This window comes from Carya illinoinensis, chromosome 13 (assembly GCF_018687715.1).
Source record: "Carya illinoinensis cultivar Pawnee chromosome 13, C.illinoinensisPawnee_v1, whole genome shotgun sequence".
Taxonomy (NCBI): Eukaryota; Viridiplantae; Streptophyta; class Magnoliopsida; order Fagales; family Juglandaceae; genus Carya; species Carya illinoinensis.
In genome coordinates this window covers 21,768,734-21,784,480 of record NC_056764.1, presented here as the reverse complement: position 1 = coordinate 21,784,480, position 15,747 = coordinate 21,768,734, and the positions used below count along the sequence as shown (strand labels likewise).

The 15,747-nt window shown below is 32.6% G+C and overlaps 1 protein-coding gene across 2 annotated transcripts; it reads right to left on the bottom strand.

Moving 5' to 3' along the window:
* Positions 1-5,547: 5,547 nt before the first annotated feature.
* On the bottom strand, positions 5,548-7,791 carry LOC122291485. 2 transcript variants are annotated; one of them, XM_043099216.1, is made up of 2 exons: positions 7,421-7,791; positions 5,548-7,169 (listed from the first exon to the last, which is right to left on the bottom strand). In XM_043099216.1, the coding sequence occupies exons 1-2, from the start codon at positions 7,539-7,541 to the stop codon at positions 5,611-5,613; spliced, it is 1,680 nt and encodes a 559-aa protein (XP_042955150.1). In that variant the 5' UTR covers positions 7,542-7,791; the 3' UTR covers positions 5,548-5,610. The 2 variants fall into 2 exon arrangements, with proteins under 2 accessions (XP_042955150.1, XP_042955152.1); XM_043099218.1 differs by having other exon boundaries at positions 5,548-7,179; positions 7,421-7,548.
* Between the last annotated feature and the right edge of the window lie 7,956 nt (positions 7,792-15,747).

Below are 15,747 nucleotides of genomic sequence, written 5' to 3'. Positions count from 1 at the left end.
AATGTGACCCGAAATGCGAATAAAATGGTGACAAAACCTTTATGCGTGGAAACGTTTACCAGACGACTGTCCATCCCTCTTCATGAGCTACCCGGAAGGAACTCATATATATATATATATAAATATTACAGATACAAAAAAATATATAAAATAAATTTATAAATTATTATAACTTCTTAAAATTTATTATATCTATTTTGTAATAAAAATAATTTTATAATCTGAAATATTATATTAAATTTATTTTTATATAATTTTTATTTTTTAATGTAATATATATATATATATATTTAAAAGGAGAAATAGTGGCAGCTTTATGCGTAGTTTCAGCGAATGTCTTTTCTTTTTGTTGATGCTTCACACGTGAAACATCTTGAGATCTAGGCCCTACCCTGATTTAGGCGAAAAGTCGTTTGGAATTGGTTCGTTCAATCTACACCCTACCTTGATTTCTCTATTATAAATAAAGAGTTTTGCTACATACAAATACAATCGCGTATTAATCTGTATATTAATACTGATTTATTCATACTTAAAATTTAAATTAACACTATTTTCAATAAAATTTACTTTTTGACCAATCATATCATATTGGTACACAGATTAGTACATAATTATGCTTGCAACTATACTTTCTCATAAATAAATCGTTCTTGAATACAAAATTATGATAAACTGTTAGACGATATTGCTCGTAAAATGTTTGATTTGGCTCTCTATAAGTTTTTATAATAATATGGTATTTATTTTGCTCACAAAAAAAAATATGGTATTTATTATTTTTAACTTTTGAAAGGGAAATGTTTTAAATATTTAAAAGGGTAGGTGAAAATAAATATAGTACATGTTGTTTAAATCTTTTTGAACATAATTAGTACTTCTATAGATATAAACTATACAAAGATGCTTTTAGAGAGCTAAAGTTTTTGTATATATTTGTAATATATAATATAAAGACAAATAATATTTCTGAGTATATAAACGTCGCGCAATAATTTTAAAAAAAATATAAGACTTACATAAAAAAAAATTACCTTTTTAATAGTATATCTCACTTTTTTTTTAAGACAGCTGCACGGTACTTATATATTTCATGACTGTCAGTAATATTACTCTAATATAAATTATCTCTATTGTCAAAATTAAGAAGCTAGTTTTTATGTTCACAAACAAAAACTTGACTACGTAATAATTATGAAAAATGCTACTCTCACAACTCAAACTTACTGTTCAGTGTTATTGTTTGACTTTTTTATTTTAAATTTTTTATTTTTTAACTTAGTAATTAAAGAAGTATTTTTTAATAATATTATGATTTTTTATTTTTTTAAAAATATTAAAAAAAAAATTAATTAGAACTAACGGCGGCTCCCGCGGGAGTTGTGGGAGTAGACGCACTCATAATTATACCCACTCAAACTCAACTTTATCATTTATGATTTTACCAAAATTGATAGTGAATAGGGAAGTTTGAACATGGTTTAGTGGGAGAGCGTTTATCTTCTTGGAAAGATTCTTTGCACTTGAAGAAAGGAGGGGAAGACAACTCTCCATTGGAGAAAGTTCACAATAAAGGGCAAGACCATAAATTTGTCCACATTCTAATCAACATATTTTTGAGTCTTTTCTTGGTTAATATGTGTTTATTCCTATATTTCATGTGATAATATATATTTCACAAACCATTGTAAATATGATTTAGTTGCACTTAGTGAGACTAATGCATAGAAAGCTGTCTAAGTTAACAGTTAAATTCATAAGGATTCAAGTAACGTGTAGTATTAGGAACATAATTTTCTCAAATCTCTTTGAATATTTTCGTTATATATATGGAGATAATGTTACAAAAAATAATAAATATGAAATTATTCGAGTTTATACAAGTTGAGCCGAGTTTTATATGAGTTCTATTGTCTAACAATTCGATCTAACTTTATGTTCACGAATAGTTTATTTAATAAATGAATAGAGCCGAACTCGAGTGTGGTCAAGCTGATCTTGAGCAACTTGTCAAGTAGTATTTATTATTTACAGCACCAAGAGTAATTATAGATTTTTTATATTATATCTTCTTTGATTACTAGTTCATATGAAAAGATGAAAAGATTCTATGATTTATATTTTGGTTGTAATACCAAAGATTAAACTAAGAAAAAAATAGAGATCAAATACTGATTTATTATAATAGTCTTTATGGCATTTAATCAAGCATACAATGTTTTGAGAGAGAGGATTTATTGAGGTGTAAATTTGGAGCAATGAAAATATTGTTGGGCCCATGAAGTTATTATTGAGAACTATACAACATTTAAGGCCCAAAAATGATTTGTAAATAAGGGACTTAATAATCGGGTTTCAAAATAGGGATTTATTTGGGCTTGTTAGATTGAAAGAGGAAATAAATATTTACGGGCTTTGAAGTATACTCAAGTGTGGGCCATTAAAGAGTCAGATGCATATATTATAGTACTGGCATTAACTGGTCAAATTTTGGCTAATTATGTCAAAATTGATCTACATTGAAATAGCTAAAGCTCCATAACTTGAGCTTTGAGCTACAATAATTTCATATATTTTTTTTTTTAAATTTGGTCGACTATTATTCATCTTTAAAATAACATTTTATTCTAAAAATATTTTTAGATGTACTTGTTGGATAATTAAGTTGAGAAAAAAATAGTTGTAAAATAATAATTTTAAATCAAATTTAAATTATTAATTAATATATAGAGTGTATTTGTAAAATATAAAAAAATATTAAATTAAAAAAATTATTATTAAAATATATAATATTATATTATTATTTTGACTTCGAGATGAATAGTCCAATATGGATTAATATTTCCATTAGTTTTAACTTTAGCCAAAATCTCAACTTTTAATCAAATTTTAGACTTGGCAATGATTAGACCATTAATAATGCTCTTAGATGCAAATACCAAATTATTAGGTAATTTACTCAATTATATCTTCAATTTGGTTCAATGCTTTTTTTTTTTTTCGATTCAACAGTTGTACTCTATAAATATCCCTAAAACTGTAGGCTAGTTTTGATATAAAAGAGAGATGAAAGTATGGTACGAATAAGGCCGAACCCTAAATACTCCAATGCATAGATTTCTTGACATTTATTGAAATAAAATGGTTCTTGTATGTCATTTCAAATTCCTCTCTCTCTCTCTCTCTCTCTCTCTCTCTCTCTCTCTCTCGGAATACACTTTGCGCCTATGTTCATATTCAAGAGGATAGTTGTAAGTTGCTTGACCTTGCTATTGTTTAGCTTTAAAAATTGTTAATTTCGTTGAGGATTTTATGGAAGAAAAATGATTTAGTTATAAAGAAATCATGTAAAAGTAAACTCTTAAAATAACGTAATTTGATATGATATATTAGATTATAGAACTAATTTTATTATAAAGTAAATATAATATTATATATAAAGTCATGTCGGTTTGTGGCTATGACACTTTTTTTTTTTTTTTCCGTAAAAGACCATGCCACGCTATTACGAGCATGATTCTTCTTTTAATTTCTCTCTAATAATATGGATTGGGTGCAAATAGCCATTTTATACCCTCAAATGGGACGATTTTTTTTTTTTTTCATTGAGCCAAGATGGAGGAGCTCTTCTTTTCATATCAGTCAAGATCCTCAACGTTTCGCCCATTTGATTTTAGCCTCCCGCTCCTCCATTGTCTTCACCAGACATAGTTGCCGACACAATCGTTGACATCCTCTCTTCTTCCGGTGAGAAGCTTCTATCGATGAGAAGTTCCAGATTTCAAAGAGACAATAGTCATAACTATCATTCAACATTTAATATTAACACAAGGTTTAGATAAACAGTAAACGTCTCGACAAACAAAAATGGGAAAAAAATGAAAGATACTAAAAATAAAGGGAGAGTGTGGCTGAAGGACATCATGACTAAGGCACATCCATGAATAAGATTAATTCCCATAGAGCAAGTTTACAAGGTCAAGATAGGATGTCAGTGGACTCATCCTCGTATGGTATCAATGCTTCTTACGTGACATTGCTTTGTTTTTTACAAGGTCGCGATGGAGCGTCAATGGGCTCACCACCACAAGTGGCCATCATGTGGTGGTTGCGTTTTGAACCCACCGACTTCTTCTTTTTTTCTTTTTAAATCATTTAATATTATAATATATAATTTTTTATTTAATTATATTCTTAAGGTGGGACCTACATTTTTACAAAAATATATGATTTTTACTTCATCTCGATATATTCACTATTTATAAAAAGAATAATGATATTTGGCCCAATATCATAAGAGGCCCAGGCTGGCTGGACAATCCATTGGCCCAATTAAAGGATTCTTAGCCACTAGCAGAAGGTAGTTTACCACTTGGAAAGCATGGGAAGACCACCCTGATACAAAGGAGGAGGAACATGCCACGTTAATGGTACTGAGTCCTAGATAGCCTCGAGTGGACAGGAGAGAGCAAATCAAGGGGAACCCTTAATCTTCTAGTAGGAGAAGGAGGAAAAACCTAACAACATGCACCTTTTAGTAGAACAAGGCAAAGGGTCACGCTGTATTAAATACACCCCTTAGGTAATCCCATCGCATTAAATAAATATGACAGAAGGAACTACAGAGAGAACACCTCCCCCTGTAGTAGAGCGTGAGCTTGGATCCCAGGGACCAGGTATAAAAGACAACCACCAGGTACCGAGATGAAAGGCTGATCTCTCTGAACTCTCTATACTTACTTACACAATTCTCTAAAGAAATACTGACTTTATCATCGAAGATTTCTCGGCCACCACTACGTCTACCGTCTCATGGTGTTTTATTTGTGCCAGCAGGCCCAAGACCAAAGACCCGAACTGTTGAGGGCCGGCCCAAAGACATATAAAACACGACGTTAACAACGCTATGTATAAAAAAGTAGATCTCACTATAAAAAAGTATGAAAAATTCACTTTTCTTAGTGGGACCCACTCTAGAAATGATATATACAAACCTCAAATACACAAAACTCCTGCAAGCCCTTTATAAAAAACCCATATATTTACACAAAACTTGTACAAGCCTTGTACATTTGGAACTTGTTCCTAAGAGTATCCTCATTAGCTTTGCCAAATGAGAATGATTACCAAAATTTGGATAATATATGCCAAAAAGACCCCACATTGGATTGGACATGTTTAATTTAGACTTCAGATATAGTGTTTGGCCAAAGATAGAAGACTCTAGTTGATTTATTAAACATTAAAATAATATTTTCTCGCTCCAAGCAAACATTAAAATACTAGTTTGTTACTCCAATCAAAAATGCTATTTGGTTAGTAATTAAGAAATTTAGATAGAAATATAGATGAGTTTAATCAAATATTTTTCTATTAGCATTAAATGACATTTGAAAATATGATTTTTTTAATAATAATTTAATTAGAATATAATTTAATGCAGTGGAATCAATTCATAGTCAAATTTTCAATTTCTTTTATCAACCCTAGTATAAAGAAATTAGCGTGGAGCAACAAATGAGTATTTTAGAAGTACTAATTTACATATTACACAATAATAACTTAGCCACGACTTCTTATGTTAAATATATAAATATATATACACATTTATCAAACTTCATCTTGGGTCCAGTTGTTCTTCATGTTGGGACCCGTAGGACCCTCCTCACCTAAGACTTCATTCGGTAGGCCTCTGACAAATCGATTGAAAGCAAATTTGAATGGCCCAGGCAATGCTTTTTCCACCTTCCTAATCTCATCCGCAATGTCATAGCTAATTTTCGGACCCCATTTCCTGCAATACTTGAGCCAAGCTGGTTCAATAATAGCTGACCCCAAATATTCAGCTGCCACCACTGTGTAGCTCCGACCAGTATCCAACATCATCTTGCTCTTCCCCGTATCATTCCTTATTCCTATTCCCCCACTTCCTTGCAAAACAAGTCCTGCCTTCGGATACAAAGCATGCCCGTGCAAAGATGCGTAGGCCACAGTTTTATTACCATTTTGAAACTCAAGCTCATAAGCTTCCAACCATGTCCCTCCACTGTGTTCCGAGAAGTATACCCTTTGTAGCTCCCCATTGAAATTGCTTACTCTTAGCGTCACATGCTCCCAATCACCAACATGTTCACCTATCTTCCCCAGTGAGACATTGACGATCCCAACCTTAACCTTGGCAGGCCCATTAAATGGACAGAACATCCATATAGCTAAGTCAGTGAAACTTGCACCTAGCATGGGTTTTACGTGTACATAAACCTGGGAGTTTCCTAGATCTCCTTTCTTGACTCTCTCTCTGGCCCCTGCATCCATAGGCAAGTCCAACCAATAGGCACCATCGTTTGAACCACCTTGGGGAAGGTTCGAGCCATTGGGTTCAATTGGAACAGGCTTTGACTCTTCCCCTTTACTATATAACAATGCCCCATTCACAAAAAACCATCTCACTGAAGAAGGAAGGAACTCTTCATCTGGATGGAAATACACCCATGGAGAGTAGGCTCGCATTAATGCATCAATCTGCATTAGATTAGGCATAGAAGAAAGATTGGACTTGGCATTCTTCAAACAAGCTATAGACAATGGAGAGGCAGTCCCACCAAGTTGGGCCACAAAAGTACCCACAGAGACACCAAGAGCATTGACCCCCCTAATGCTGGGTCTTACATCGTACACATTGAACCCATTGGCGTTGCTGGTCTTACCTGGACCCCAAATCCACGAGTCAGCCTCGCACTGGTCGGTGAGGTCAGCTCGAACGCATCTGATTTTATCTAGGAATGGCTTTTGAGGAGAGTTTGTGACCACGTGGCCTATGGCTTTGTAACCCTCGGGGGGAATTGGCAGCCACACATAGCCGTTGCCATCTCTCTTGATCTCAGAAGACTCACTGCTCCAAATAAAAGTATAATCAAGTGGCTTCCTTAAAGCTCCACTTGAGCCATCATCTTTCCCTACAAGAACCCATCCAAAGAAGGGCTTGTTATTGGCTTGACTGTAGCAACCTAGCATAGAGAAACCATTTGGTATTCGCGATGGTTCAAAGAACGTAGCCCCGAGGTTGTCTGGACCACCTTCATGGGTTGCCCAAACTTTGTCCAAAGTTGATATCTGACACACATGTAGCCCTCCTCCCAGATCCATAATTCCAGTTGCAAATCCTTGCCCTATAGCAAGCTAAAACTTCAACCAATATTAAAACAATATCACCATGACAAATTAACAATCAATAGTAGAAGGAAGTTAGTATATTTGTAAATAAACAGGACTTCTCAACAGACCCTCACACTCGTATAAGTTTGTATAAATTCCTATTTAATATTATTCTCAATAAGAATATTTTAAGTAGTACTTGAAAACATAAGAGCAGATCATATTTGTGACAATTATCATGTTGATAGTTGAGAGTAGTACATACCCTTTGGCCAAACTGGTAGTGGAGAAGGAAGCCTGAACATGGTTTCAATGGGCAGAGCCTCTGGTCTCTTCTTGGATAGATTATTTGTAGTCGAAAAAGGGAGGATATGACGATTCCCCATTACAGAGTTATTCAAATAAAGGTCGAGTATAAATCAGACCACATATTTATACACTATGGGACGGATGAGTAAGAATTAGTCCACCTACTAATCTATGAATTTTCACATAATATGGGTGCAAACAATCAGAATAAAGTGGATGGGGGAAAAAGCATATTCTGCCTTTGATATGGTTGAAAATTATGTGTGTGGACACCAGCAGGCATGTAAGAGGTTTGAGAAGTACTGCAGTCACAAAGAGATCCGACAAACCAACATGTTTTCATATAATGTGTTGAATCGAGTTTATAATAAAAATAGTTTTATATTCTAACGCGTCATATCAAGACGTTAGTTTATACATTTATTTTTATGAGATTTCTTTAAAGCTAAAACATTTTTCTAAAAAGTTTCCTTAAGATGCTGTGCAAGGAAATCAGTTTTGGTTGGATAGAGATGCTTCCAAGACTTGCTCAAAGCACGTCACTTTTACACCAAGTTGCTTCTTTCCGAATCATTCCATCCATTAGATTACCCCAAAAGACAAGTCATCCTATGCAAACTACTATGTCTCAATCTCAAGATCAAACATGATCCGAGCTAACACGTGCACAGCATTAGCTGCTACATTTTGATAAAATAGATTATTTTATTGTGTTTTAGAAATGTTTAAAACAGGTCATGACAAACATATTTTAACACTCTACTAACTAATATCTTTATAGAGTTTATATATACATATATCAATGATTATATTTATAAAGATTCAAGTAACTTGATCTTTAGCATTACAACATGATCTTCACTAATCTCTTTAAATATTAAAAACATTGTCATTATAAATTTAGGGATAATACTATTAAAGTAGTCCCTAATTTTAATTTTGAAACTTTTTACTCCTTATAGTTCCAGATTTTATCAAATTAATCCTTCTCCATTAGTAAACTATTAAAAGTGTCAAGGCCAACACTAATAAAATAATTTAAAGAATTAAGGAAAAACATCTAAAAACTGTTTTTATTTAATAACTGAACAACTATGTTTTTCTTATGAGTTGTATTTTTATTTAAAAAAAGTCAAGATTGAAAAAAATTTTAGATGTTATTTATTTAAATTATAACACGTGTCAAAGTTTTAGTGGTCTGATCGGCATTCATAATAACAAGTTTGGTCTTACTCGTATAGAGAGAGGTGCTCGACTAGACAAAGAATCCCTTCATGATGTGAATGAAATGCGGAGAAGGCCTCAGTAGCCGCTCTCAAATTCCAGAAAGGAGGACATTCTTTGCCCTTTATGCCACTCCATTCTAGAGACATTTGAGTATTTTTTTTTTATAAGAAGAGAATGGTATTTTTTTTTTGGGTTTTGCTATACAACCTCCTAACACTCCAACACCTCACTTTTTTTTTTAATTTTTATTATTTTATTTTTTATTAAATATTTAATATATAAATAATAAATAAAATAATTAAATTAATTTAAAAAAATAAATTCAAAAAAATTATTAAAAAATTAAAAAATGTGAGATGTTGAGAGGTTGTGTAGATTTTTTTTTTTTTTTTTTTTTTTTTTCTAAATTTTGGGGAGACACTCCAAGTGGCCCATAATAGGCCCATTGTAGACTGCATCAAGATCATACTTGAGCCCAACCCCCTGCTTGGACCTCAGTCTAATGTATTAGACAGTAATTTTTTTTTGTTGTTTGCAGGGATAGCTAAGGATATGACGTTGCTCCTACGGAAGTGAAAAAAAAAAGTGTTCTGTGAGCAAAATAATGAAGGTGTACAGTGACCACAAGGAGGCGTGGAAAATAAGATTTATACGGTCCATATAAAAAGAGATTAGATATTTTAAATAATAATAAAAATTTTAAATTAAAATAAGATAAAATAATTTGTAAAAAAATATATGTTTAGATAATAAGATAAAATGAGAGTTTTTAATTTTTTATATTTGAAAAATGTGTAAGTCCTACTATTTTATAGAGTACTGTGCACTGTTCATCACTATTTATGTCAGTTCTATACTGTTCATTGACTTTTCACGTATTGTTTATGTACTGTTCATGCATTGGTCATGCCATTTTTTACTATTTATTTATTGTTTATTTAAGTGAATATTTTCAAAATTTAAGAGATAAAATATTGTATTTTTATAATTAAAACTATTGTACGATATAACTTCAAACCAGATTTTTTATCTGTATTAGATAACCAGATCAGGCCTAAATGCCTAGTGTCTAACCACGAGGTAAATTGATATATGCCACTAAAGACTATTTCAAGTTAAACTTCGACCTGATAGTTAGGGGTGCTACTCGCACCCTACAGGGCAGGATAGCCCCCTCCCTATATATTTAAGCCACTTAACTAACCGAGGGTATGGATGATCTAAACCGCTAGTGTTCTTGAGTTTGGGTCAATCTTGGTTGTTAGAACTTTTGGGTATTATGATTTTCCCGTTTTCAATGCTAAATGCTTGGCTGAAAATGCTTTTCCATCAGTTTGGGTTGACCTTGATTGTTTTCAACCACTGCAAATCTTGGTTGTTTTTAATCGCTGTTAAGGTTTATTATGGGAGACCATATGGGTTTGCTCAACTGGTGAAGCTGTGAATATCAGTTCATTTTCTTAGAACTTTTTGTTAATTGAAAATATTTTCCAAGCTTAATGTATATGAATTCTGTTGAGTTGCATGGAATGTTAGTCCAGTTGAAAATACTACCTTGTGCAACCTCTCACAGCCCACAGCAGCTAGCCCCATTTTTTCTTTTTTGTGGGAAAATAAAAAGGTTTAAACTCTTGATATATTATATATTTATTTGCTAGAGTGATTGGAGAATAATATTGAATGTTGCTTGAAAAGCCAGAAACTTATAAATTAAGACCATAGCTAGCTAGCTAGTTTCTGGGATATCTCACCTCTCAATATAATTTTATTCACAAAACATTTGTCTATCAATTCTATAAACTTGTCCAGAATGTTTGACTCCATATCAGAATCTTCTCAAGTTAATTTGGTCATGTCTGCTTGTTTGCTTCGGTTTTGATAATGTAGAAGTCTAGCTTGGAGCCAACTTGAAAATGGTCTTGGAGCCTTTCTCGGGGCAATATATTTTTAGATCCTTTGGTTGTATGTCTTTGGATTCATATAAAAATAAACCTTTTTGAACAACTTTTTTGGGTCTATTTTTGTATTAGCACAGTTTGTAATTTGGATAGAGTGGTTTGTACTTGTATTTGAATGACCTTTAGGCATTAATAAATCTTAGGAGAGATTTGTTTTTAAATAGAGGATGCACCAGTTTCTTCACTGAAACAACAATTGGTGAGTGAAACCAGGAAAAAAAAAAAAAAAAAATTGGATTTGTTCCCATTCCCATCCTATGTAACAAAAGTCTTCCATTTTCCTTCTGGTTCGATTTAGTGAACCAAATGGATCTAGACATTACGTGTCTAACTGCTGAAAAATTATATGGATAAAATATAGCAATTTGAATTAATCCGTCATTGTCAAAAGAATGCTAGTACATCCCAAATCCTTCATTGTACATGTCAAATCCTTACAACCAGTAACAATAACACCACATAGCATTTCAAAACCCAGCCAAAAAGTGAAAACCAAGTGGTTATAATTTGACATATATAGTTAGATTTACAAGTACTAAAATATATGTACACATGTACTAAACTGTGGGAATATTCACATGTTCACTAATAATAAGGAAGATATCATTTTCATATTTAAATAATTCATTCTAATATCTATTGCACCATAATATTTGCAATCATACTTTAAAGAAAATAACTTTTAGAATCTCCAGTTGGAGAGGCTTAGTGTGGGTGATGCTTAGAAGGTTAATTGAAATCAATAGTCAATTTTAGCACTTTTCACTAGTTGTATGATATGTGATAGACAACAAACATAAATGTAGAAACATAGTACAAGGAAGCTCCATGAGCAGGGTATGCATCAAAATCCTTTTATTTTTTGGCAACAATTTATTATTTTACCGAACAAATTGAGTTAATTAAGATGGAATAAATTGGTTCATACACAATAGCAGAAACTGCACGACAGTATTGCTCATTTTTGTTTTCAAAAAATTCTGAATTTCGCTTTTAAAGTTCAACATTTAAACCCAAAATGTTAAAAAACATTTTGAGTAAATAACATACAACAGCCGTGTATGTTATATGCTCATTACATACCATATTAATTTTAATACGCTCAGTACATAAACTCATAATTCTAATATGCTCAGTACATCCCAAACCCTTCCGTGTACGGGTTAAATATCTTGTATTCAATCAGCAACAAAATACAACAAAAGAAGATTATTATGTAATCCCTCATCATCTTCCTCATAAAGCTCATTTTTGTCTTCAATAAATTCTGAAATTGGAACTTAAAGTTCAACATTTACAATACAAGACAATGAAGAATCAAATGCCAAATCAAAAAACAATACAGGACAATAGTTGCAAGACCCTTCCGTGAGATAACAAAACAGGATCAAGAATTAAATGCCAAATCATAGATTGTTCCCAATACACAGGTTGTTCCCAAATTATAGGATCACAGAGAAGATGTGCAAAATATCACCAAACAAATTCAAACAAATGTCTCCAAACAAATCCAAACAAATAGGTATATGGAATGGGTATACAGAATGGGTATGCTTAGTCCTTAAAACAAGAGTAAAATGTCACCAAACAAATCCAAACAACGTCAATAAAATAAAACTCAAACAACAAAATCAAGAGTACAATCAAGGCTAGGGTTTTGGATTTTACCTTGTTGAAACTCAGTGCTAGAGTGAAGCCGTCACGGTGCCGTGCTGGAGAAAAGGAAGTAAAAGACTAAGAAGAAGAGCTGCAAGAGAGAAAGAGGGAAGAAGAAGAGGAAAAAAAAACTAGAAGAAGAGAAAGAAGGAAGAGATGCTGGGGAGGGAATAAGAAGAGAAAGAAGAAAGAAAAAAAAAAAAAAAACTAGAAGAAGAAGAGAATGGATGATACGCGGGAGAGAAGAGAAATGAAGAAACGCGGGAGAGATGGAGGTGAAATTAATAAACAATGCGTTTAGACTTGCTATAGGACTTTTTATCTTTGAAAAAAAAGATAAAATTACTGTAACTCATAATTTATATGAAATGGGTTTGACTAATCTGATGTAGGCCAACTATGAATAAAATTAATCGAATTTAAAGATGAAAAGTAGTTTGAATAAACAGATGTGAATGCTCTTATACACTCATTGGGTGGTAGGACGACTTTTGTTAGGCTAATGGAGGAAAAGGTAAAGCAAAAAAACCATACTTCATCCTCCATATAATTTCTTTCTCATATACAAGAATGTACTAACAAGGTTTTTCAATTCGTTGAAGCAGGAACAAGCTTCAAATTATGTTACTTTTTATAAAGAGGTGCATTGGTCTACAAAGAAGGGGAGATTTGTCACTGAAACTACTGAGCGGAATTACATGAGTTTCCCAAAATTTTTGGACCGTTTACTTTTGGATAAATATATAGAGATTCCTCCATTTTAATGCCTAAAATTGATAGGCTTATATTCTAATGTAGAATCTGATGGTTGGGATGTTGAATGAGATGGAACCAAGGATGCGGTGCAGGAGAATGCAAAGCTGTGTTCAAGGAGGTGTTGGGATCTCAATCAGGCTATGCTAGAGGTTTAAGTCACTTGTTATACCTTAACCATTTGTAGCATTATTGTCCAATAGTGAGTTTCAACAACTTAGGGAGGAGAATGAGAAGAACAAGGCAGAGGCGGAAGGCTATAAGAGCAAACATGAGTCATTTATGAGTGATCTCAAAAAAAATGAAGGTTTATTTTGATGAATAAGACAAGCTTAATGATCGTGTTACAAAATTGGAGTCACAGAGGGAGTCTCAATGGGAGACTCCAAGGGATGCGTAGCCATCCTCTAACATGTGGGTTTGAGACTTTTTTGATAATTTTTTAACTTGGTTGGAGTAAGTTTGAAAATCTGGGTGGCATTCTTTTGTTTAGCATGTTAGGGTGGGTGTTTTGTGGGGACTTGGTTGGAAGTGGGGAATTATGCTAGGATAAATATTTAAGTGAAGAACATGTATCCTTTTGATAGTAGAGTCATGGAAAAATAGGGTTTACAATAGCGAAGTGGCATACAAAGCATGAGACATGTATGATATTAAACCTAATGCCCTCAATTTTGTAATTTCTTCCCCCCTAAAATTGCACACTGCTATTATACTTGCATGTTCTAGACTAGAAAATGTTAGAACATTCCATGATCTTTATAGATTAACTGGCTTGTAGTTAAAAAATCAAGTTTATAACTTTTATATAGAACATATATTAATTGCTATACAAATATTGAATGATGATCAGTCAATAGTAAAATGATAAGGTGATAGTGGCTTGACTATGTATTTGTACTATTTAATTTAGAGTGCTAATGAGATGTGTTTAAAACATATGGACTTTTCACAAACTCTGGGAAGAGTGTTGTAAATCAGTCTAATATGTAAGCAATTGTAAAATAGGTGGGTGAAGTTACAATATGCACTTTGCTTTTATAAGTTTATAAGATGTTATCCTATTATAAACTTAGGTAGCTGGAATTATTATAGACATATGCACTCTATTTTTTATATTTTTCTACCAATGTTGGCATATAATTTTTTCATAAGCACACACTATGCACAACAGGATGGTGATTTTACAAATTACAGCTCCTTTGTTTGCAAGTTACATTACTATCAAGGAGTTGAAGTTTAGTTGTTGGGCTATCTACGGGTATCAGGACATGGTTAATAGTGAAAACTTTCATACAAGTATAAAATATGGAGTGGTTGTGACTGTATAATTGGGGACCAGTGGTACAAGTACGCTGATATTTGACTATCTTTATCCAATATTGTAGCTATCACTTATATGGACTAAGGATCCAATCAGGTGGAATTCGAGTACCTGAGTAGAACAAACAACCAAGAATCCAAGCCTCCATGCATGCAATTTAGGAAGAAGATCTTCATTAAATAATATAGAATGAACTCCCCAACCTTGTATAAAACGCATGATAAGATTTAAGTTAATATATGCATACTATTTTGTGTAGTCTACTCCCATGCATGTTTTATGTAAATATTTGAATGTTGGTAACATGCAATGAAATGATGTGGCATTTGAATATATGCATGCATGTTGATATATCAAGCTCTGTATTTTATTTTGTTATGGGTATCCATTTGGATTTATGCTGGTCATTTTATCTGGTTAAAACTACATTGGCATTACTATTTGAAGTACATAGTTGTATTCAAATTTCTAATATTTGCCAAGTGAGATCATTAAGTAATAGTGCTTGTTTTGGGTATAAATTCTGCTTTTATCCCTATTATGCATTAATGTAGAAAATCTAAATCTGAAACTAAATTAATTGGCTTAAGCGAATTACAACTATACCCATTTTAATTGATGTAAGCCGTGGCAATTGAAAAAACATAATAATTTAATAGGCCTTTTCGGTATATTTAGATTGCAAAAAACAAAAAGTACTATTTTTATATACTGGAAGGACATTTCTAACGTTTGCTTCCTATCTGGATTAGTTATTAATGGTGGACCAACTATCTTAGTGTTGTGCATTTTTGTAGGACATGTATATGTCAAAAGTACCACATTTGGACAGACAGGTGCCATAAGAAAAATGTAAGAACAAATCTAGTAAACATATTTTAGACAGACATCCAATCTAGGAAATGCTTTTCCTGCAAGATGATGTCGCCAAAAATACACCTTTTTATGAGAGTAAATAACAGGAAATACATTTTTCCTACCATACCGCCTCGTCAGAAATACTTATATATGGCGGGGGGAGTCACTAGAAAATGTTTTCTCTGGCTAGGAAATCACCTCCTGGATCACAGACTTTCGACAACATTCATACTTTATTTGACGATTCGGTCTTGCAAAAAAAAAAAACAAATATTTTGGATAGAAGTTATAATTGCAAAAAATGTAGCATGTTGGCCTGTTATTTCTGATGAGTTGGCTACGACATTAAAATGCCAGATATATAACTTTCAGTTGTAGTGAATGTTAGTCAAAGTCAAGCGAACTTTATATTGGTATATATCATTTAATAATTGGGTCTAATTCTTTGTTTGCAAGTTTCCTATTAATAGTTGAATTAAGTCGACTTTGAGTTTAATCAAGTCTAGT